Genomic DNA, 22904 nt, shown 5'->3' with positions numbered 1-22904 from the left:
TGCCACTCATCAGCTGTACACAAGTGACCTTCTCTGAGCCTCAGGGCCTTCGTCTGTAAAATGAACTGCATGATCTTTCAAATTTCCTCTAGCTCAGACATTCTATGAGCGAGGGCTCTTTCAAGGGTAATATGCTATACTCTAGCCTTGCATGTTTGAATGATCATCATGCTTCCAGAATTCTATATTCCAAGGTCACTTTTAGCTCTGGCATTAAATGTTCTATATTCTAACATCTAACATCTAACTGTCCAATTCTAATGCTATTATTCCAAGTATCTCTTTGGAGACATCAAATGCGACCAAAACAGAGCTACCCTACCTAGGGATTGCTTTTCTTTTTCATAAATTAATGTTCCAAGAAAATTGAAATCTTCAGACCTTCTGAAATGATTTCATGTCCTAACTAATGTCTACAGAATTTCTCTCCCTTTGTCTCTCTCTCTCTCTCTGTTTCTCTGATTCTGACTATCTCTCTATCTCTTTTTCACTATCTCTGTTTCTATCTCTCTGTCTCTGGAGCTCTTTATTTCTGTGTTACTATTTTTTTTGTCTCTCTCTGCCTCTGAATCTCTGACTGACTCTGTCTCTTTATTTGTCTCCTTGCCTGTCTCTGATCCTTTTTGCATCTCTCCTTCTCTATCTCTCTGTTTCTGTCTGTCTCTTTTTCTGTTTCTCTTTGTCTTTGTCTGTTTCTCTGTCTCTATCTCCATCTATCTGTCTCTCTCTGCTTCTTTCTCTTTCTCTATTTCTATCTCTCTGTCAGTCTGTATGTCTGTCTCATACAGAGAGAGAGAGAGAGAGAGAGAGAGAGAGAGAGAGAGAGAGAGAGAAACAGAGAAAGAGACAGAGAGAAACAGAAATAGAGAGACAGAGGGAGAGGGAAAGAGAGAGGAAGAAACAGACAGACAGACAGACAGACACAGACACAGAGAGAGAAACAAAGAAAGAGAGAGAGGGAGAGAGAGAGACAGACAGGCAGACAGAGAGAGAGAAACAAAGAAAGAGAGACAGAGAGAGAGAGAGAGAGAGAGAGAGAGAGAGAGAGAGAGAGAGAGAGAGAGAGTTAGCATGGGGGCTCTCATTCACTCAAGATACTTTGGTAATCTCTCCCTCCTGGATCTCTGACTATCCCATGGCAGGCAAGTCCCTGTCTCTGTCAGACCTCCATCTTCATTGACCAACATGCACTCCAGGTCAATATCTCAAAGAATAAAGACATCTATGATGCAGAGTTACCTGACAAAATGTTTCCTCTGAGATTCACAAAGGACACATAGTGCCCAGCACACAATAGGCACTTAATCAATGTTTTTTTCCCTTATGTCAGTACTGGAATTTCAAATAGGAATCAATGTAGCCAGGCATCTGCCCCATGGCTTCCACATTAGTGGTGTCTGCATTTTAGAAATGGAAGGAATGACGGTTAAGTAAATGACCCTGAATTTTCCAACCTTGCTAGTTATGTAAATAGTAACACTTTTCACGAATGCAGCACCTTTTTTCCCCCAAGTTGCTCAGAGTACTGCCAATTGGATAACTAGTCATTTCCCCTCTTGGAATCCTAGTTTCCTCACCTGCCAAGAGGGGTAATAATATGGGCACAATTTCCTCTGTAGGGTTGTTGGGAGGACGAAATGAGGTAAGAGATATGAAAGCCAAAACATTATGAAAAATACAGAGGACTTATATCAAAGCCTCCAAACTGTAGTACTTCACATGTGGGTAGAGGGCGAATCACAACATTATACTCATTTTGGAGGGAGAAAAAAAGAGAGAGATACAGTTTATTTTTCAAAGTTAGAGCTAAAAGAAATAGTTTGGTTTCTTACTACACTGTGAAGTGTTCCTCTCTTACCCCACTTATCAGAAACACCTACTTTTATTGCTTAAACTTTCTGGAGAAATGTTGGTCCCAGATAGACACACTGTTTTTGTGATACAATTAAATTTCAGTTCTTTTTATCTTTTGTCCTAATTTTTACGCACACTGTTCTGTGATATCATATCAATACACCCATTTGACAGATACAAAGAAAGGACCTTAGTATTAGCCAGTTATTGAACTAGCCAATTATCCTTATAAATCCCAATTTATCCTTCCAGCTATTGATCTTAGCTTGCAGTTGATGCTATCTATCAGCCTTTACAATATGTGGCCTTTGGGAGAGCCTACCTATCAAACCTGGCAGAGTGAGATTCCTTGAGATTTTTGTCCTATAGGAGTGCTTTCCATTGAGGTTCTTTGAGAAGACAGCAAAACTGTGTTTTTATTCACTTCCAAACTTTTAGAGAGCATATATTTATTTACTAGAAATGGATATCTAATATAAATCTATAGTAGGCCTATTCTAAAGATTTTTAAAATATACATACATGTGGTACATAGTTACTCTATAAATATGTGTATAGTATACTATATAATGTTTGGATACCATAGGTAAATGTCTACATACTAGTTGTTATATATAGTGTTTGGATACTATAACTATAGATCTATACTGTAAAATGGCTCTACATGCAGAAATGGATATATAACTCCAGCCAGGGATGATCACTATGATAGCTGCCATTTGCATGGTGTTTTAACATTCAGAAGGTATTTCATATGCAAGATGTTATTTTGTCCTCATAGGAACACTGAAGTACTACAAATATTACTTACTATTCCATTTTATAGATGAGTTAAAGGAGGCTCAGAGTTTGCTCCTAATCATTCAGCTCGGTAAGAAGTAGCAAACTCAGGACTCTGTCAGGACTCTTGACTCTAAGTCCGGTACTCTTTTTGCTACATCCAAAAAACAAAACCTCTCATCTGAGCTATGGGACACCAACAATGTCATTCAAAGAGCTCACACATCTCCTTATCCCAAAATATCCTCCTACCCAGACAGGTCACTGGGCAGCAGGAAGCTAGAGAAGAGCCTGGAAAGAGGAAGTGGAAAACTTTTGTTGTTGTTGATGAGTTGTTCAGTCATGACTGATTCTCCATGACCCGATGGACCACTGCACTCCAGGCTCTTCTATCCTCAATATCTCCAAAAGTCTGTCTCAGCTCACCCTTGTTACTTCTAATATGCTGTCTCTAGCTAGGAAAGGAGCACTGATAAACTTCATCTCACAACTGTGCTGAAAGACTCCTTATTTGTTTCAGGCTCTTCTTCAATCTGAATAAGATACTTGCATCCCTTCATTCACAAGCATGTTTTCAGGGCCAACCTGGTGGTGCAAAGCCCAGAATTTCCAGGTCAAGGAAGATGCAAACATCGGTTCAAACACAATCCCTGCTCGTGTGGTGTGTATAGTTTAGTAACAGGATCAGACAGGCAGAGATAACTCTAACATGCACTGTTACTTGAGACATGCCTTACAGAATTTCAAAGCAAAGCCCTAAGGGACATCCAGAAGAAATGGTTAATAGCAGCACCAAAGATGAGGATAGGATCTCTAGTGGTACAAAGGCATTGGACCTGGTCTTTACATGATTGACAGAAATTCCAGGGGTATAAAAGAGAAGAACAGGCACAAGAAATAATGTGAGAAAAACATAAAGAAATAAGGGTAAAGGCCACTTGAGGGGGAGAGGGAGAACTGGTTTGTTTCTAGGACAAAATATATAGAAGGGAAGAGTATGTGGTAAGACTAAGAGATCATTTAATTTTTTTCTTTGAATTTTCGGTGCCTAAAGCTGTGCTTTCCACATATGAAGAATTTAATGATTCTTATTAAATTTAATTGAGTTGAAATATTTGAATACCAGAGAGAATAGTCAAAACTCAAGCAGTGCAAGACAAATGATGACTTTGCCATAGGAATTCAAAGCTGTTTACTTATGGAAGTATAAACAAATATTCAATTAATATTGTCTGTTTGTTAGCCATCAATTTTCAAAGCAGTTAGCAGAGGAGTGAAGAGAAGGAATGGCAAATGGTTTGAATCACCTCCCATGGTTACCATACATATAACACTCTCCCAAACAGTCCTCATATGGCATCAAAGCAGTTTTTAATTACTGGTACTTTAAGTCCACCCTCCTTTGTTAGAACTGAATACCATTTCTCTTCTGTTTTGGATAGTGGCTGCAAATACTACATCAGATGCAAAACATGGGTAGGGAACTTTTTTCCTCACCTAGAGTTACTTACCTACTAGGAATGGATTTAGTTCAAATATGAAAGCAAATTAGCTGAGTTTGTTTCTTTAGAGAAATGTTAAACCCATTCTGTTTCAAATGAGAAGGGAGATGATGAATCCAGTTGCCTTTCAAGCATGGATGTACTGGGTTCAGTGCAGGATATTTCAAATGATCAGTGCATCACATTTGGCTTGAGACCTAATTCCAGTTCAGCTGGGAACAACAAAAAGAGCTTTGGACTTGAGGTTAAAGGATCTGAGTCTGAATCCTCAGTCTACCTCTTAATACCTTGTGACTTTGTGTAAGTCACATAATCTCTATGAGCTTTAACTTTCCTCCTCTGTAAAAATGAGGTAATTGAAGTAGATGATCTCTAAGCATCAATTACAACAGAAAGAAAGCTTCTAGAGCATGCAACAAACAGTACTGTCCAGTCTATACTAAAATATTCTTTTGTCCATTTCCCTATCTTCTGTCAGTGCTTCAGGAACTCACTTGGACTGTTTTTTGTTTTTATTTTTGTTTTTACTTTCCCTATTTTGTTGAGTTTGTTAGCTTGAAACTACTAAATATAATAGGTATATTATAGGTATACTGAATATAATATATAATAATATAATATAAAAGCCTCTTCCCTTAGGATAATTTCTTTTTGTAATCCAGCCATAACTGAGAAGTTTATAAATCCATTTCTTAGTCTTGGCATACTAAGTCAAACCAAATTTTTAAAAATTCTTGACAATTTTTTTCTCAAAAATTTAATTTTATAATATCACAAGATGTAAAGTTTCAGAGCAGGTAGAAGAAAAATATGAAAGATGCTGATTCTTTGATGTGCTCCATACCTCCCTCCTCCCTACCTAGGGAAGAAATGGTGTTTTTTTAAAGGCAAGTACTTTTCAAAAGTCTTATTTCAAAAATTGAAACCATACCAGACTTGAAGAGTTTGTGGCTTGAATGTATCAATGGATCTAGTCAAATACCTAAGCATTTCTTCAGTATAGCTAAACCACAAATATGAATCTTATTATTGTATCTGGATGGAAATATTTTATGGAATAAGATTTGTGGATTAAATTTGGTTGGTAATGAAACTTCTACTAAGAAAAAAATAAGGGGGAAAAAGGACTGGGATACTCTTCAATTGAATAGGCTAAAAATTTTTAAGCCACGTTACTGAGCTGAGGGGAGGGAGAATAAATCATGTTATATGGCTTTCTGTCCCTTTGTTCAGAGGACTTTAGAATCAAATTAACAAATCCTAGTGAAGAGAAATAGACACTAAGATAGTGGTGTAAACAGGTGAGTGCTATAAACTTAAAACAAACATGATCTGACTCTGAGACCCCTAACTAAGCCTTCAGCCAGAGCAGAACAATTCCCAACATTCAGCTAGGCAATTTCCTCAATTCCTCAGGCCACTAAACTTGGCCATCTGACTTTAGCATTTTGAAATTCAAAATTAAGCTGAACAGATAAAAATTGCTGAATCAAGTCATGGGATGAAACTAACAATGGACCAAAACTCCTTGAATCATACTCCAGATTTTAAAATAAGTGCTTTAAGTAATGAAGGTCAAGATTCAAAATGAAGAATGACCCAACTACAGCACACAATAATGCCACTGAAACTGGATAGTTTGTAGACTTTAATGGCCCCCATGTGCTTTCTCCTCACCAAAAACAGTGTCTTATGTCTGTTTGTCACAAGTTGTGCCAAATAAATATGCTTCCTGCCAAATGCCACAGAGGAGTTTACTTTTCAGTCATCAAGCTAGCTTGTGGTAAAGTGGGTGGATATAGCTCTGGCACAGGGGTTGACAGTTCTTAAGTGTCCTGGGGGAATTGCAGGGCAGAGCAAGAGGAAAAGCAAAGACAGAAGGGGGGATCACCTTCCTATATGGCCACCAAACAGTATCTCTTGAAGCAGTGACCTCCTTAGTATGTATTACCTCAGAAGTGATTCAATTATTAGGACAGAAGTAAAGAAAGAGTTAGACCAGGTGCTCTTTAGGGTTCCTTTTCATCTGTGAATCTGAGGTTCTTACTTTGGTTCCAGGAGAGAATTGGAGACTTTGCAGGAGTTTCAAGGTAATGATTTTAGGGAAAAAATAGTTTGTGAACTCAACCAAGTTCCTTTTATTATGAACATCACCTTAAAAATTATTCATTCATCCATTTATTAAGGGACAACTATGTGCAATGCATTCTACTACTCCCTGAGAGAGGACCAAGAGTAGGACCCAATCCTTTTTTTCAATCAACTTGTGTCTAATGAGTAATGATGTTATTTTAACTGATATGTTTTCTATTCTGTAAGCAGTGTAGTGTTGAGGAAAGAGCCCTAGATTTAGGGTCAAAGCCCAACGGTGCTACCTACTACCTGTGTGGCCTGTGGCAAGTCCTAAAACCATTGTGATCCTCAATTTCCTCATCTATGAAATAAGGGGATTGACCTACATGATCTCTAAGGTCACTTCCAACTCTAAATCCTATGTTTCCATTCAAGTTCCTACTAGACCAGCAACACAAGCTTTTCATTCTGGGGGAGCTTTCTTTCATCCACTATTTTGATTACTAGTCTGCAAAGGTTTACAAAATAGTTTGTTCACAACAAACCTATGTGGTCCAAATGTGATATGATTTTCCCATTTTATAGATGAAGAAACTAAGTTTCAAAGGGGACCAGATCACTGGCTCAAATTATCTCTGTTTAACAGATGGAGAAAACAAAGACCATAGAGTTGGGGATAACTTGCTCATGGTCATGGCCAGAACCATGATTTGAATCAAGGCTTCCTGACTGTGATATTTCTACCATACTCCACTACCCACCCCACCCCCAAATTAGAATACTTGGTAGTGATAGACTTGGAGTCAGGACTTTGGTTCAAATCCCATCTCTGATACCTAAAACATTGCATTACTCTGAGTCAGTCACTTAATCACATAAGTCAAATGCAGGACCTTCATCTATCACATGGACATGCTAATTCCTATAGCACTTCTCTCCCAGAAATGTCATGGGGCATGAAAATCTCAATGCCATTTTAAGCTATTAAAGGATGAAATTGTACTAAGAGTTATGGGACATTGCGTATGTGAAGTTCTTTGTAAAATTTAAAGTGCTATATAAATATCAATTACTAGTTTTAGTATAGAAGAGAAAAAATGAGAAACATTCAAAAGACTTTTTTTCTACCTGGATTTCAAAACCTCATTTTCATCTGGGAGAAAAACAGTTTTATTATTGATTCTTCAGTAACACTTGCCTATAAGCCTGCCCCTACTACCAATACACATAATGGGTAAGATGCAGCATCTCTCATGGCCTCTGTCTCTCATTTCTTCCAAAGAATGTTCTTTTAGACACCCTTCCCTTCAAGGCAGAAAACAAGAATTATCAGTCCGGAAGGGACATTAGGGAATCATCTATGCTAACTTTTTCACTGTATAATTTTTTTAAATGATCTTCAAGAAGAGAAGGGCACTTGAACATAATCATACAACTCACAAATGAAAAGTTGTGACTTGCACCAAAAGTTTTCTGATTCCTTATCCTGAATTCTGTTTCTGTCCTTTGAATCTCTCATCTAAAATTTTTGGGTCAGAAAGCGGTTCCTAGGACGTCAGTAGCAATCAGAATCCCCTGTGCCTTTCTGAAGCCCACCAGATGTCATCCACTCACTATAGCAATCACACCTATTTAGGCCCCTGGGATGGCAGTCAGTCTTTCTGAACTTACCATCCTGAGCACTGAGCTTTCAAAAAAAAAAAAAGGCTCCTAGACTCTTTTGAGAATGTGATGTCAAAGGAAAACAAACTGAAAGGCCAAGATAAATGCTGCTCATGAAGCTTGGACACCACTGTTCTGGGTCTGGTGGAAGCCTTGGTTGGGCTTACTTTCTCTTGGCAGTGGAGGATACACATTGCAACCGTCTCACTCAACTGTCAGGATCAGATGTCTTTGGAAAATATTCACCCAGAGTCTGCCTCCCAACTTCTTTTTTTCTTCCTGACACATTCCAAGGTGGAATTTATGGATGTTAAGAGGGACTAGGAGTAAGGAATTTCTAGAACCTTTGAAAATATCCATGTATGCATCTCCACACTCCAGTAAGTACGCACAATAAAACTTTACCCTGCAAGCAACAGGCATATTTGGTATTAGCTTCCTGAGTAACTGCCAGGATGACATTGAAAGAAATCCAACTGCTATCTCCTAACAATGGGGAAAAAATATTGTTCTTCTTTTCAACCAATTAGGGATATGTCATATGTCTATTTCAAACTGTATACTCAACATATTTTGTGCTCTCATAAGTCTGAAATATATCTCTAGGCATTTAGTAGTTATCTTTATTTATCCAAAATGGAATGGTTTTTTCCCAGTAAGGGCTAAGTGAAGAACAATGACCTCGATTCCAGGATTTAGTAATGGTGACTAAAAATAACCAAGTATATTTCATGTTCCTCCCCTGAAAATGAAATATAAAACAGCCATACTAACATGGAAGATTTCATCCAGAAGCACAGCAAAGTTTGATTAGGAGCTGAAGAGTCATGAGCAACCATTGGGATTCCTAAGTCAATCAATCTAGGTGAATGTTATAGATATGTTTTTGCCTGGAATATAGCAAAATGTTTGATGAAGTATCTCATGATATTTTTGTGGATAATGTGGAGATATGAGGACTAAATGATAGTATAATTGAGTGAATTAGGAATTGGTTAAATGACTATACCCCAAGAGTTGTCATTGATGGCTCTCTGTCTACATGAAATAAAGATCCTAGTGAACGGTCATAGGGATGCATGCTTGATTCTAGGGAGTCTAATGTTTACTAAGGGCTTGAATAAAAGCATAGATGACCTTCTTGTCAAAACATCAGCTGACATAAAACTAAAAAATTAATACATTGGATAATGGAACTGGGAAGCAGATAATTCTTAACAGGTCAGAACACTGGGCCAAATCTAATAAGATTATGTTTAATATAATAGAAGTAAAATCTTACATTGAGGTTTTTTAATTTTATTTAATTGATTAGAGTATTTTTCCAGAATTACAAAAATCATGTTCTTTCCCTCCCCTCCCCCAAATCCCCTCCCGACGCACAATTCCACTGGGTTTTACATGTGTCATTGGTCAAGACCTATTTCCATATTAGTGATATTTGCATTAGGGTGATCATTTAGGGTTTATAACCTCAATCATATCCCCACTAACACATGTGATCAAGCAGTTTACATTTAGTTTTTAAAAAATCAATTTCATGAAATATAGCTAGATGGAAAAAAGATTTAATAATTTTAGTGTGAGTTAGGAGTGTGCTATGAGACCTTACCCTCCTGTGCCCCCCCCCCATTTCTGACCAAAGAAAAGGCTAATACGGTCTTGGGCTGCATCAGTAGTGTTTAGTGTACAACAAATCCATCGAATATTCTTTACATATTATTTCTATTTCCATTCCAAAGGCATTGAAGAGCATCAGTTGCCCAGTTTATTAAGATTTAAATAAGAACTGGTCTTGACCAAGATGGAAAAATGTAAAGAGTGAAATGTCATTTATGGAGTTTGTTTGTTTTTTAAAGAGCCAAATAACTATTTTATGCTTAACAAAGACCGGGAGAAGAGGCCCTTCTGAAATTTTTGTCCAGACAGCCCAAAATTCTACCCATTCCTCTCTATCAGTCCATTTTACTATAAGGTAATTAAAAAAATAACATTCATACCAGAATGTATTGAACTCTACTCAATAAGTCTCTAAGATGTATCATTGTTTGAATTTCAAAGTTTTATCTGTTACATCCCATCCACAGTAGCACCCTGAGTCATGGTATCAGCTGCCAATTTGGCCCTTGTTTACTAGATGGGCAAATGCTTCCAAGAAGTTTACTCCCTAGATACTTCAAGCTTATCACAGACCATGATTTAAAATTACTGTATTTTAGATTTCAGGACTTGCAGCCAGTAAGGATATTGCTTATGTGAGATAAATGAAGTGTTCTAAGGTTGTGTCAAGCAATTTAACCTCCCTTTCCTAGATCACCGGGGAATGTAATACTGGGGACAGAATCCTCAGCTATAGTGTTGAAATTACCTAGAAAAAGAACAAGGGCATCAATTCCACTATGGATCTTGAAGAAATCTAGATGACTGTTAATTAATGAATAACAGAGAGAAACGCAATTTAAAGCTAGAAAATGTTCTAGAGATCATCTAGGCCAACTCCTTCATCTCCTAGATAAGGAAATGGAGCCCCAGAGCTGAGAAGTAGTTTCCTCAAGGTCAAAAAGAGGGTAATTGGTGAAATTTGCTCATCGGGGAAAAGAGCATTTATTCCATAGGGGAGTTCAGATGATCTCAGAAGTGTTAGGAAACTTGGATACCACTTAAAGAAAACATTGTAGAAAAGAAAAGAGTAGATAAAGAGTCAGGCCTGGAGATGGTAGGCCCTGGGTTCAAATCTTAACTTAGAACCAATACTGGTTCAAAGACAGAAGATAAGTATTTTAAAAACATTTTACATCATTGTATTTATAATTCACATTTAAATAGTATATTAAAATTGATATGGAAATTGAGGCATGAAGAGGCTTTAATATTCATATATAACTCAGCAGATTGAAGGTGGGGATGTGGTTAGAGTGGCAATGCAATGAAAAGAGCACAGAATTTTACGTCAGATGATTTGAGTTCAAATTCCAATTCTAAAAGTATTTTGTGTTCATTGGTAAGTTAATTAAAATTAACATCTCTGGTCTTCAGTTTCACTAAAATGAAAAAGCTGGGCTGTATGATCTTAAAGTCTTTTCTATTGCTAAATTCCATTATCACATGACTGAAAAAAAGAATCATGAAATAGATGAAAAATATACTGGTTCTCAAATAAGACAAGGATTTGAATAGGCAGAGATAGAGAATTGACAGTTATATGCAGAACCCGAGAAATGGAAAGCAAAGGGATGGGAGGGATGATTAACCAGAAGAAAGATATATGGAACCATTAATCAAGTATTCAAGGGAAGAAGAAAAAGAAAGTTAATGGTTTAGCAAGTAAATACAATTTTTGTTGTGGAAGAGAAGGAAGAAAAGACTACATTCAACTGTGCCATCTGTTAAAAGTGTTGGCAGCACCCTGCCAAAAGGGACAGAAAACAGAAATAGAGAATTCTAGGCATCAGATCACAGGATTTTGAGTGAGTCTACACTTAGAAATCATCTAGTCCAACTCCCACATTTTATAAAGAAGGAAGCCTGAAGCCCAGAGAGGGGAAGTAATTTGTCAAAATAAAGAGCAGAGTTAATGAAATCTTTATACTACACACATATGTATCAGGATCGAGTAATGAGGATCCTTCTGCAGACTCAACTCAATCCTATGCCCTGTAGGGCAGACTCTTGAGGCTGCTGAAGAATTCCCTTCCTTGGTACAATTATAGATGTAAGCAGGAAAATGCCATTCATTCATTCATTCAACAAAACTATATATATATATATATACATATATATATATATTTTGTTTTTAAAGCATTGTGCTTGGCATTTGGGGTACAAAGACACACATGGCCTACTCCTTATTTCAAGGCATTAATAAAATAATGAATAAAAGACATGCACACAGAGAGGGAGAAATACAATGATGGAGAGATGACAGAGTAATATGAGATCTGAAGGAGTGATCACTTTCACTTAGGGAGGAAGAGGAGAGTCAACAAAGGCTCCATAGACTAGGTAGAGTGGGTAGATAATCTGAGCCAAGACCCAGAGATGGACAGAATGGAAAGTAGTCCAATTTGGCTGAAATATAAACTCTGGGAAGGGGAGTACTGTGAGATAAATCTGGAAAGAAAGACTAGAGCCAGATTATGGAGCACTGTGAATACAAACAACAGGAATGTTTGATTTTTTTGATCGGCAATAGGGTATCATTCAAAGTGAGTAGAGGAAATAAAAGATCATAGAAGTCTATTAGAAGCATTTCTTGGAGAGCATGTGGCATAAAGGATGACTTGAAAAGTTAGACTGAAGGAAGGAAGACACATTAGAAAACTCTTCTAAGGAGGAAGTTATAAGTTTTAAAATAGGATGGTCAAAGCAAGAATTGATGTATATTCAGGAAAAAAATCAATTATTGACTTAATCCTTCTACAGAAGCAATGAAATTAAGGGGGGGGCTATTTTCAATAACTCTCCTAGACAGACAGAAGGGTATTTTTGTAGAATTTATGTAGTAACTGGAATTTAGAGATTATCTAGTCCAAACCCTTCATTTTTACAAATAAGGGATTTAGAGCTAAGAAATGAAATGACTTACCCAATAAGTCAGTACTGAACTAAACATCAAGTTTAAGTTCTCTGATTCCAAACTGGATGCTCTTCCCACAACACTAAATATCTGATTTTGCTTGGATGGGTTACAAAAACCACTAAATTTCTCTATTCCTTCTTCTACTGCTTATTACATGTAAAGACAAAAGAAAGAAATTCTGGTACATATGATTCATCTACTGATCTAGAAATGCCTCCTGGAAATGAGACCTCACTGCCTGATAAGGTGATTGCAAATCTGTTAAAAAAAAAAAAGTATAACATTTATTAAGAGCTTTAAGGAGTTGAAAAGCTCAAAGAGGGGAATGTTCTCAATAGAGAACAATTCTGTTCTCAATTCCAAATGCTTTGGATTTAAAATCAGAATCTATGGAAACTAATAGGAAAAAAATTCTGTCTCTTTTGAAAACAATTACTTATCAGATATTTTCATTGCTTTGAATGATAGCAAATAATGAACTACCTGTAAGAGGCAAGGTAGAATCATAGTAACCACAGTGTAAAGTTATTCCCTATTGTTAGCCCTTTATTTTAAGACAAGCTAAACTCATCCAGGGATATAGATCACAAGTGATAAGTAAATGAGGAAGAACTATATAGCTATAACTAGTGGCAAGATCACTGGATTAGGAATCAGAGGAAATGGATTATAATGATGACTTTCCTACTGACCAAATGGGAGAACTCTAGACAAAAATTATTTAACTTCTCTGAGCCTTTATTTTCTAATCTATAAAACATGGAGCTTGGACTAGCAGATCCCTATGGTCCCTTTCACCTCTAACAATCTTAATCTCTGTGATCTGGTCTCAAAACTCAGTTTTATTAATGGCAGCAGCTAGGAGGCTCAGTGGATTGACAGCCAGGCCTAGAGATGGGAGGTCTTGGGCTCAGATTTGGCCTCAGATACTCCCTAGCTGTGTGATGCTAAGCATTGCCTAGCCCTTATTGCTCTTCTGCCATGGAACCAATGTACAATATTGATTTTAAGATGAAAGACAAGGGTTTAAAAAAATCTCAACTCACCCTTGGACAAGGCTCATAACCTCTCTAACGCTTAATTATTCTATCTGTTAAAAAAAGTTATAGCATTTATTAAGTGCTTTAAGGATTTGAAAAGCTCAAAGAGGGGAATGCACATGAAAAGAAATTAAGTGGTGAAAGGGAGAGTCCTTGGAGTCAGAGAGACCTGAATTCAATCTAGTCTCAGACATGTGCTACCCATGTGACAAGTCATTTAATCCATCTCAACCTCAGTTTCCCACTTATAAACTTGGGATAGTAATAGCACCTAATTAATCGTGTTGAAAGGATCAACAAGATAACATATGTAAAGCACTTTTCAAAATTTAAAGTACCATACAAAATGCTGCATTTGGCAGCTCTAAATAAAGAATTATTTTAATAGATTTTGCTATAGCTATGTAATAAATGGTGAGGTACAAACAGAATAAAACAACATATGGAATTGAATAGCAATGACAAAACATGTAAAAGAAATTGAAAATGAGAGATCAGTGTTGGTTGAAGTCACCACCCTAATTCATAAAGGTAAGCCTTGAAGATTTGGAAGGTAAGGAAAATGAAGAAAATTTCACACTAGGGTAGTAGAAAGTTGGGACAAACAAAAAACAGGGCTGAGAATGGCATTACTGGAAAGAGGAAAAAAAGAAAATTAATTTGACCATGGTTTGTATCAAGAGTAGTGATTAATAAGGATGACTAGCTACCTAGTGGTAGCTTGAAGAGAAAGAAAACTTAGAAATGACCAGTAGGAGAAAGAAACTGGAACTATGTTTTATTTTTCTTGTTCAGCTATTTCAATTGTTTGACTCTTTGTGACCCCATTTGGGGATTTTCTTGGGAAAGATACTAGAATTATTTGCCTTCTCTGGCTTATTTTATAGATGTCTGTTTTCACATTTCCTTCTCCAGTTCATTTAACAGATGACGAAACTGAGGCAAACAGGGTTAAATGACTTGTCCAGAGTCACACAGGTATTAAGTATTAGTCTATATTTGAACTCATGAACATGAATCTTCTTGATTCCAAGTCCAGCACTCTATTCACTGAGCCATGAAGCTACCCCTCCAGAGTTGGAACTATCTAAGAGTCCAATGAAAGGCTAAAAGGTCTTTGTATGATTTTTGTAATATATCAGATTTCTATGGTTTCCTGCTTTCCTCTAGCAGTATTCTTTAGCCCTGGAGCCATACCAAAGAAAGAGAGAGATCTGTGAGATACTGTGGGATATATTAAATAAGCAGAATGTTATAGTATAAGGATTCTTAACTTGGGGTCTGTTATTTCAAGGAAACCATGAAAGTATAAGAGGGGAAAAACTATACCTTCATTTTCTCTAACTTCTAACTGAAATGTATCCTGTCCTTTAATTATGAATGTAGTCACAAAACATTATCTTGAAAAGGTTTAAAACCTAAGATCTTATTCCCCTCTCTGGATTTCATTTCCCATATCTGTAAAAAAGAAGTCATTGGAAAAGATCATCTCTAAGGTCTCTTTCTGGTTCTGCAATTCAGTAATTGTTCTGGAATGTTAAGAAGGCAAAGGAATTTGAAACTGAGAGAAAAACTGAAGTAGCTGACCTTGAGGTCAAAGGTGGGAAAGGGATTCATAGACAAAGGAATGGATGGAAGGAAGAGAGCAGCAGGTGGATTCAGGCTCTACCTCATCAAGTGGAAAAACCAGAGCTTGGGTGGTCTATAAGAAGATAGGAAAAGTAGAAGCATTATTTGTGCTGTCATGATTCCAAGTGGCCACAATAAACAATTAATCTTATAGAGGGAACTCAGATCATCCAATAGACAAGGGAAAATCGCTCAGGCAACCACAGAAGCACCAGAATTCAACTGTATTTCAGGCAGGTTGGATCCTAGGACTCCCAGCTAGAGGCCAACGAGGGGATGGGTCAACGAGGGGATGGGTTTTGAGGCCACCCTCTGAGACTGAAGAAAAAGATTTCAGAAGAAATACATTTAACTTACTGAGTCATCCTTCAATGGCCAAAATGGGAAAAAAGTAAAGAAGGTCAAAAAGTCTAGGAAAAAAAGCCAAAGTCCCAGCTGTTGGTAAGAAATAAATTCTTAATTACTATAATTTTTCTCTCCATTAGGAAGTTAAAATGAAATAAAAGTCATAAATAGACTCTGAGAGGGGAGGAAAAGGGGAAGGGAATGACAGAATGAAGCTAATTATGTTATCCTTTTCTACTAAATTTAGAAAGGGAAGGAAGGAAGGAAGGAAGGAAGGAAGGAAGGAAGGAAGGAAGGAAGGAAGGAAGGAAGGAAGGAAGGAAGGAAGGAAGGAAGGAAGGAAGGAAGGAAGGAAGGAAGGAAGGAAGGAAGGAAGGAAGGAAGGAAGGAAGGAAGGAAGGAAGGAAGGAAGGAAGGAAAGAAGGAAGGAAGGAAGGAAGGAAGGAAGGAAGGAAGGAAAACTTCATATCTTGTTCCTAGTTCTTTTTCACAAAGTCATTGCCTTGAAAGGGTAACTAGCAAAAATCTTGGTGGAGGGTGGGATGTGGAATGAGTTTTTTACTTTAGGACATTTACAGAAACAAGTAGGAAAAGGAAGCCTGTTGATCAGTCATTACAGTTGCCTCTGAGGCTTCATACTCCACTTGGATCTTCCTGGAAAAGATACTATGGTGGCTTACAATTTCCTTCCCCAGCTTATTTGACAGATGAGGAAACTAAAGTAAACAGAATAAAGTGACTTGAGCAGGGTTATACAACTAGTGTCTGAGGTCAATTAAACTCAGGGCTTTTTGTTTCCAAGCCCAGGGCTCTAACCAGTGTACCACCTAGCTGCCCACTAAAGCCTGACTAACCACCTTTAATTCATTCTTACAGAATGGAAACTCCTCTCCAGGAGTGTAAGCTTTTGAAGAGCAGGTATTATATAATTTTTGTTTTGAATAACTAGTACTTAGCATAGTGCCTTGCATATAGTCAGCATTTAGCAAATACTGATTCTCCAATTATTAATTCAGTAATATTTATAAGTATATACTATGTAGAACTTTTCTTTTTAAATAATGGGTCAGAAGCTTAGAAACTTTGTAAAGCAGAAAGGTAAATTTTTAGAGGGGAGGGACTAGTCTTAGTTTTGTCTTTGTATTTACAGAGCTTAGAAGATAAGCATCCCCTAATCAATGCATATTGGTCTAGACTGGAATATAAACTTTCGGTCAGAGATTGAGAGGGATTTTTTGCCTTTTATTTTGTATCCTTGACACTTAGTATAGTGCCTAGAAAAGAATAGGTTCTTAGTAAATGTTTATTCAACTTGATTCCAAAAAAAAGTATTCAAATCTAGTAGACACACTAGTGTATTTGAAAGGGAGAGAAAGGAAGAAAGAAGGAGCCATTTCCCCACATGTTTAGTGTTATTTTCTCTTCCTTCATTCCAAACACAAAGATGTTCTTTCTCTTCAAGGTGAAAATAATTTAGCCTGGCCATTTGTAGATTCTCATTTAGGGAACCAGAATATATTTAAGAAGGTTCAATCTTCTCCATGAGGCAGATAACCATAAATTGATAGATGAATAGCAATGAAAGATCAAACATGAAAAGACAGGAGAAAGCATCTCTTCCAAAGATAACATACCTATTGCTTCTAAGACTCGGTGGCATCCACATCTTTTTCTTACTCCTACAAAGCTCAGGGTGACTAAAGAAATGTTTCTCAATCCCATTGTCCCTGACACCTGCCTACCCCACCTTTTTCAAAGGAGCTAACACAGCTCATGAAGCATTTCAGTTGATTTTTATTGTTCTCATTTCTTTTCCTGATCAACCTAGTTTACTAAAGTTCTCTGTAAACATAAAAGGAGAGATCGGCTTTCCTCTTATTAACTCATCTAACTCTTAGGGCAAGATACTGCTGGAAAATGTCAGGAAGCCACCTACAGAATAACCAGCCTACACAGCTAATTGACTTGAGACACTAATGTAATAGGAACTTGTCCAGGAAAAAGAGATGGAAAAGAGAGATGCCATGAGTCAACTGACTGATATAATTTAGAAACAAATGCCCACAACTTCCTTTCCCTCAGTTACATTAAGGAAAAAGAAGTAGTTGAGGAGGGTCTTATGACAATGAAAATGATTTGTAGATAATTCCTATATACTTGGATATAATATGCATTCATGCCTGAGGTATATTTTTGAGCTAAAATAATAACACCCAAATCAGCCACTTCTTATCTTTTTCTTTTCAGTTCCTTATGTCCTTATATCACAAAGACATAGCAATAATAAAACTGAGATATTCCTCTTGCCTGGAATGCCTTTCCAATAATTATCCTTCTCCCAATCCTATTCAAACTCAAGGATCAGCTCAAGAACCAATTCCTCCATATCATCAGTCACTCTAGCCCTATAGCTATGAAGCTAACTTGCCTCTTAATTTTAAAGATATTCGCCAAGGCTCACAAACTAGGTGCCATCCTTGACTTTCTGGCTACTCTTGATGCCTCAAGTCTCTCCCTGCTACAGCTCATTCTACATCAGTTGTCAAATTAATATTCCTAAAGCTTAGGAGTGACCAAGTCATCCACTATTTTTAGAAAATTCTATTATACCTCCAGGATAAAATATAAAATCTATTGTTTGGCTTTTAAAGGTCTTCATAACATCCCTCCACATCTTACTTCTTTTCTATTCTTTGATCTAATGATACTGACTTCCTTGCTCTCTCCATACTAGACAGTCCATCTCTTTACTATGTGTATTTTTCCTCAGTGTCCTCTATGGCTAAAATGTTCTCCCTCCCCATCTCCAATTACTGGCTTCATTCAAGATCCAACTAAAATCCCACCTCCTACAAGGAACCTTCTCTGATTCCCATTAATTTGAGTGTCTTTCCTTTGTTGATAATGTCCAATTAATCCTATAGAGTATCTCTGTGTTTTTTTTCTCTTTCTGTTTTGCCTTTCAATTTCTTATCACAAGAGCTGACAGAAAGTAGACACTTAATAAATGCCTTTTGACGTGGCTCATGATCATCCTGACCTGAATCTGTGATACACAAGTTGGCAAAATCCAGTTGTTTTTACATTATTCTCTAATATTTATATTGGCCTTATCTCCTTGACTGGCTTAGACATTCTATGAAGGTAGATGCCAAGTCTCATGTTTATTTTGTAACAAATGCAAAGGTAAGAATAGGATTGGAGATACTATAGAAAACAAAAAACATGTTTACATGGGTGGGGACCAATGGCAATGAGCAGAAATCTCTTTTCTCCTGGGGCCAGAACATAGCAAATAATGGCTTTGGGCCCCAATGTCAAGTCCAAACACCTTAAACCCTCTATGTATGTAAGAATTCATTAAGAAGAGAATGTAATAAACTTATCCAAGGCAAAAAGATGAATTAATATAGAAGAAGAAGAATGATGATGGCAGCAGTTAACATGTATAGCAGTCTAGGGTTTGCAAAGAATTTTATATACATCATTTCACTGATTGTGAAAGAGGAGCAGCATGATCTAGAGGGGTGAGCACTGATATTCGAAGCAGAGGGGCTGAATCTGAATCTGGACTCTGTCATTTAACAGCCTCTGTGATCTTGGTTAAAATAGATAACCTTTCAGAGCTTCAGTTTCTTTGCTTTAAAATGAAGAGGGTGGATTAGATTGCCTCTAAGGTCCCTTGGAGTCCTGTGATCCTTTGGTTTAGAGTCTTTGGAGAAAACTATCCCTTTCTCACTTCCACAATGAGTGGAAAGGAATGTACTGTATTCTCCTACTCCCTTTCAAGCATTCTGTGTTCTAATCAAACTAGTCAACTCCCCATTCAGGTCGTGTCCTTATCCATCTCATTGCTGGCCTTGGTTGACATGGTCTTCCTTGTAGGAAATAGGATCATAGAATCATAGCTTTATTGGTTGAATTAGAAGGGATTCTGGAGGTCAGTTCATCCAATTCTTTCATTTTACAGAAGAGGAAAGTACATCCTAATGAGGGTAAATGTTTTGTCCAAGATCACACAAGTCATAAATGATAGTGCTAGGAATTAAGCCCAGGTCTTCGTACTCCAAAAACTATAGCCTTAAGTCCTTGTTTCCCTATGTCTTCATTTTTGATATTTCTTCCTTTCTGCAAGACTTCCTTCTTGAGGTCTTACCCTCACCCCACCACCTGCTACCTGAACATTGGTCAAAGGAAGACACCTTCTTTAAATTTCCCTGTCTACAGCTTTCCTTTGCATTTTTCACATTTTACCTTACATAATACTTATTTGTATGTATATATATATATATATATATATATATATATATATATATATATTCCCCACTAGAATGCAAAGACCTAAAGAGAAGGGTTGTTTAACTAGGTCCCAATTAGTGCAAATAAAGAATCCTGTGAAATTGTCTCATTACTCCAATTTGTACTGCTATTTTAGTCCATTGAATTGTAACTAATTGTCATATTTTAGATAATTTTGACTTAGAAGACTATGAATTTGAAAACATGTAATCACTTCATGGGATTTATTATTTGCACTAATAAGGACCTAGCTGTATCTCTATCTACAGAACCTCAAATATTGTTCTTAAAGCTGAGGATCATTAGGAAATTCTCAAGAAACCCCTTCACATTATTGATGCTTAAATATTGACTAAATTGAATTGAAGAATTGATGTCCAACTATACAATATTAAATACTTTGAGGAACAACCAGGTGGTTCAGTAGATTGAGAACCAGGCCTAGAGATGGGAGGTCCTAGGATCACCTAGCTATGTGACCCTGGGCAAGTCACTTAACCCCCAATGACTAGCCCTTACTCTACTCCTGCCTTGGAACAAATACAGAATATTGACTCTGAGATGGAAGATAAGGGTTTAAAAACATATTATGCAAAGATTCTAGTCCTCATTCGTGTTCAATAAAAAGGAAATAATTCAATAACATAATAGCTGTCTTTTTATATTATTTATAGGAAGAAAATTGTCTCAAGAAGAGAAAAGGACACTGGATCTTGCTTAGGCTACATTTTCCCCATTTCCAGATTTGAACTGTAAAGGTATATTAGCCATCATACTTCCAAAGTGCTGCCACCACCTAACTAAACTTCACCATGGGGCCTCTGACCCAGGTGTTGGCCTACACAATTGTAGCTCTGTTGTCCCACTCTACCCAAGCAGGAGTTCTTAAGAGAGTTATCCGCCACAAGAGGCAGAGTGGCATCAATGTCACATTGCCAGAAGAGAACCAGCCAGTCGTGTTTAACCATGTCTATAACATCAAGATGCCCATGGGTTCCCACTGCTCAGTAGACCTAGAATCAGCCAGTGGGGACAAAGAATTGAACCCCGCAACTGAACTAGGTGAACATTTCCAAGAACACACTCTTAATGAGGAGAATCAAATCATTTTCACACACCGAATCAACATCCCCCGGCGGGCATGTGGTTGTGCACCAGCTCCCGACATCAAGGAACTGTTAAATCGACTGGAGGAGCTGGAGGGACTGGTGTCCTCACTACGGGAGCAGTGTTCCAGTGGGGCTGGCTGCTGTCTCCAACCTGCAGAAGGTATGTGGGAACTTGTTGGGTTACTGTATATCTCTGGTCAGGGAAACGGAGCTAAGTTATACAAAGAAAGGTTTCTGATCATTTGTACTAGAGAATAGAGGTGACCTAGTTCAATTCTATAAATTTTCAGATACAAAAACCAATATGCAAAGTTAATAAATATTTTTTCCCAAGGTCATATAGCAGAGCCAGCACCTAAACCTAAATCATCTGTTAATCACTTCTTTTTGTGCAACCACACCATGATGCCTCCATGCTGATAAGCATTCCCTAGCCTCTATCTGCTAATTCTCCAGATTTAAGTTCCTCATGAAATCTGTAGGAATCCAGGCAAGTGTTCTACCATCCCTATTACAGAGGGCCAAGCTGCATGATTATTGAAGCTACAAATCCTGTTCTTAAAGCTAAGAGTCATTAGGAAATCCAAATAGCCTTATGCTATCTCTCCCCAGAGAACTCAACAAAGAAAAGAAGAATATCTTCAAATGTCAGTGTGCAGACTTCTCAAAACATTTTAACTCATAAAGAGGAGGAGGGTAGAGAATTAAATTATTTTATTTTATTATATATATATATATATATTAAATAAATTTAAATTAAATTATTCCTTTGCATTCAGACTAGTTTTCTTCTTCTGGCAACTGTCCAACAAAATGTAGGTATGATGCAATGCTGTAAAATCATTGCAAGCAAAGGATTTGAAATGACTTGCTTATAATTAATCTCACCTTCCAAGTAGTGTATAATATTAGCTTCCAAAAAATATATATATATACATATATACATATATATATATATATGAACTACTACGAGACATAACAATAGTATCCTTAGGGAGGAGGTGGATAGGAGTGGCCAAGATGATTATGATTAGGTAGATTTAGAACTCCTTAAGTAATTGGCTGTGACGAGTAGTTAATAATAATTGGTCAATAATGAACTGGAGGGAAGTATTCAGTGATATGTTCAGAATGAGAGAATTGAGAATCTGACTACTTGCTCTGGGTCTGACCACATCTGGAGTATTGGGTTCAGTTTGGGTTAACTCATTTCTTAAAGAACATTAAAGAAAACCTGGAAATTACACAGAGGGTGGTGACAGGATGGAAAAGGGTTGGAAACTGTCTCTTGACAGAATCCATTGAAGGAAATAAGAATTTTTGGCCAGAAAGGTTTTTGGTTTTGTTTTGGATAGGATGAGAAATATGATTGTTGTTTTCAAGTATTTAAAGCTCTATCAGATGATCAAGGGAATAGATTTATTCTGCAATAGTCCCAGAGGCCAAAATCAGTAGCAATGGATGAAAGTTGCAGAGATTCAAATTTCAGCTTGATTGAAGGAAAAACTTCCCCCAAAGGAGCTATCCAAAAAATGGAATGTTGTTGTTCAGTTGTGTCTGACTCTTCATGACCCCATTTGGGGTTTTCTTGGCAAAGGTACTGGAGTGGTTTGCTATTTCCTTCTCCAACTCATTTGACAGAGGAGGAACTGAGTCATACAGGGTAAGGTGAATTGCCCAAGGTCACACAGCTATATGAGTAAATATCTGGGGCCAGATTTGGCCTCAGATATTCCTGATTCCAGGATCAGTGCTCTACACCACTTAACTGCCAAAAAAAGGAATGGGTCATTTAAAAAAAATAATAGTTTCTTCTTGAAGATTGGAAATATTAAAGCAGAAGATAGAGAACTTTTCTTTTGGAGTTATTACATAGTGGATTCCTGTTCAAGCATAGGGTCAACTCAATAATCTAAGAAGATCCTTTAAGTCCAAAGATTCTTTTATTCTTTTTCCACTCACCCTACATCAGAAACCAAATATGACTCACGTTTAGTTACATTTACTACTGAACTGAATACAAATAAATATT

At 37.1% G+C, this 22904-nt stretch overlaps 1 protein-coding gene across 4 annotated transcripts in view; it reads left to right on the top strand.

The window, feature by feature from the left end:
- TNC (tenascin C) overlaps nt 1–22904 on the top strand; it is a 110076-nt gene that overhangs the window by 9976 nt on the left and 77196 nt on the right. For all 4 annotated transcript variants that reach the window (XM_007474533.3, XM_007474532.3, XM_056812025.1 and 1 more), the window contains exon 2: nt 20438–21032. In XM_007474533.3, the coding sequence (XP_007474595.2) occupies nt 20576–21032 (457 nt within the window). In that variant the 5' untranslated portion in view covers nt 20438–20575. The remainder of the gene's footprint in view (nt 1–20437; nt 21033–22904) is intronic.

Source organism: Monodelphis domestica, chromosome 1 (genome assembly GCF_027887165.1).
Source record: "Monodelphis domestica isolate mMonDom1 chromosome 1, mMonDom1.pri, whole genome shotgun sequence".
NCBI classification, from domain to species: domain Eukaryota; kingdom Metazoa; phylum Chordata; class Mammalia; order Didelphimorphia; family Didelphidae; genus Monodelphis; species Monodelphis domestica.
The sequence above is the reverse complement of the archived record's forward strand: the minus strand, read 5'-3'. Positions and strand labels throughout refer to the sequence as shown.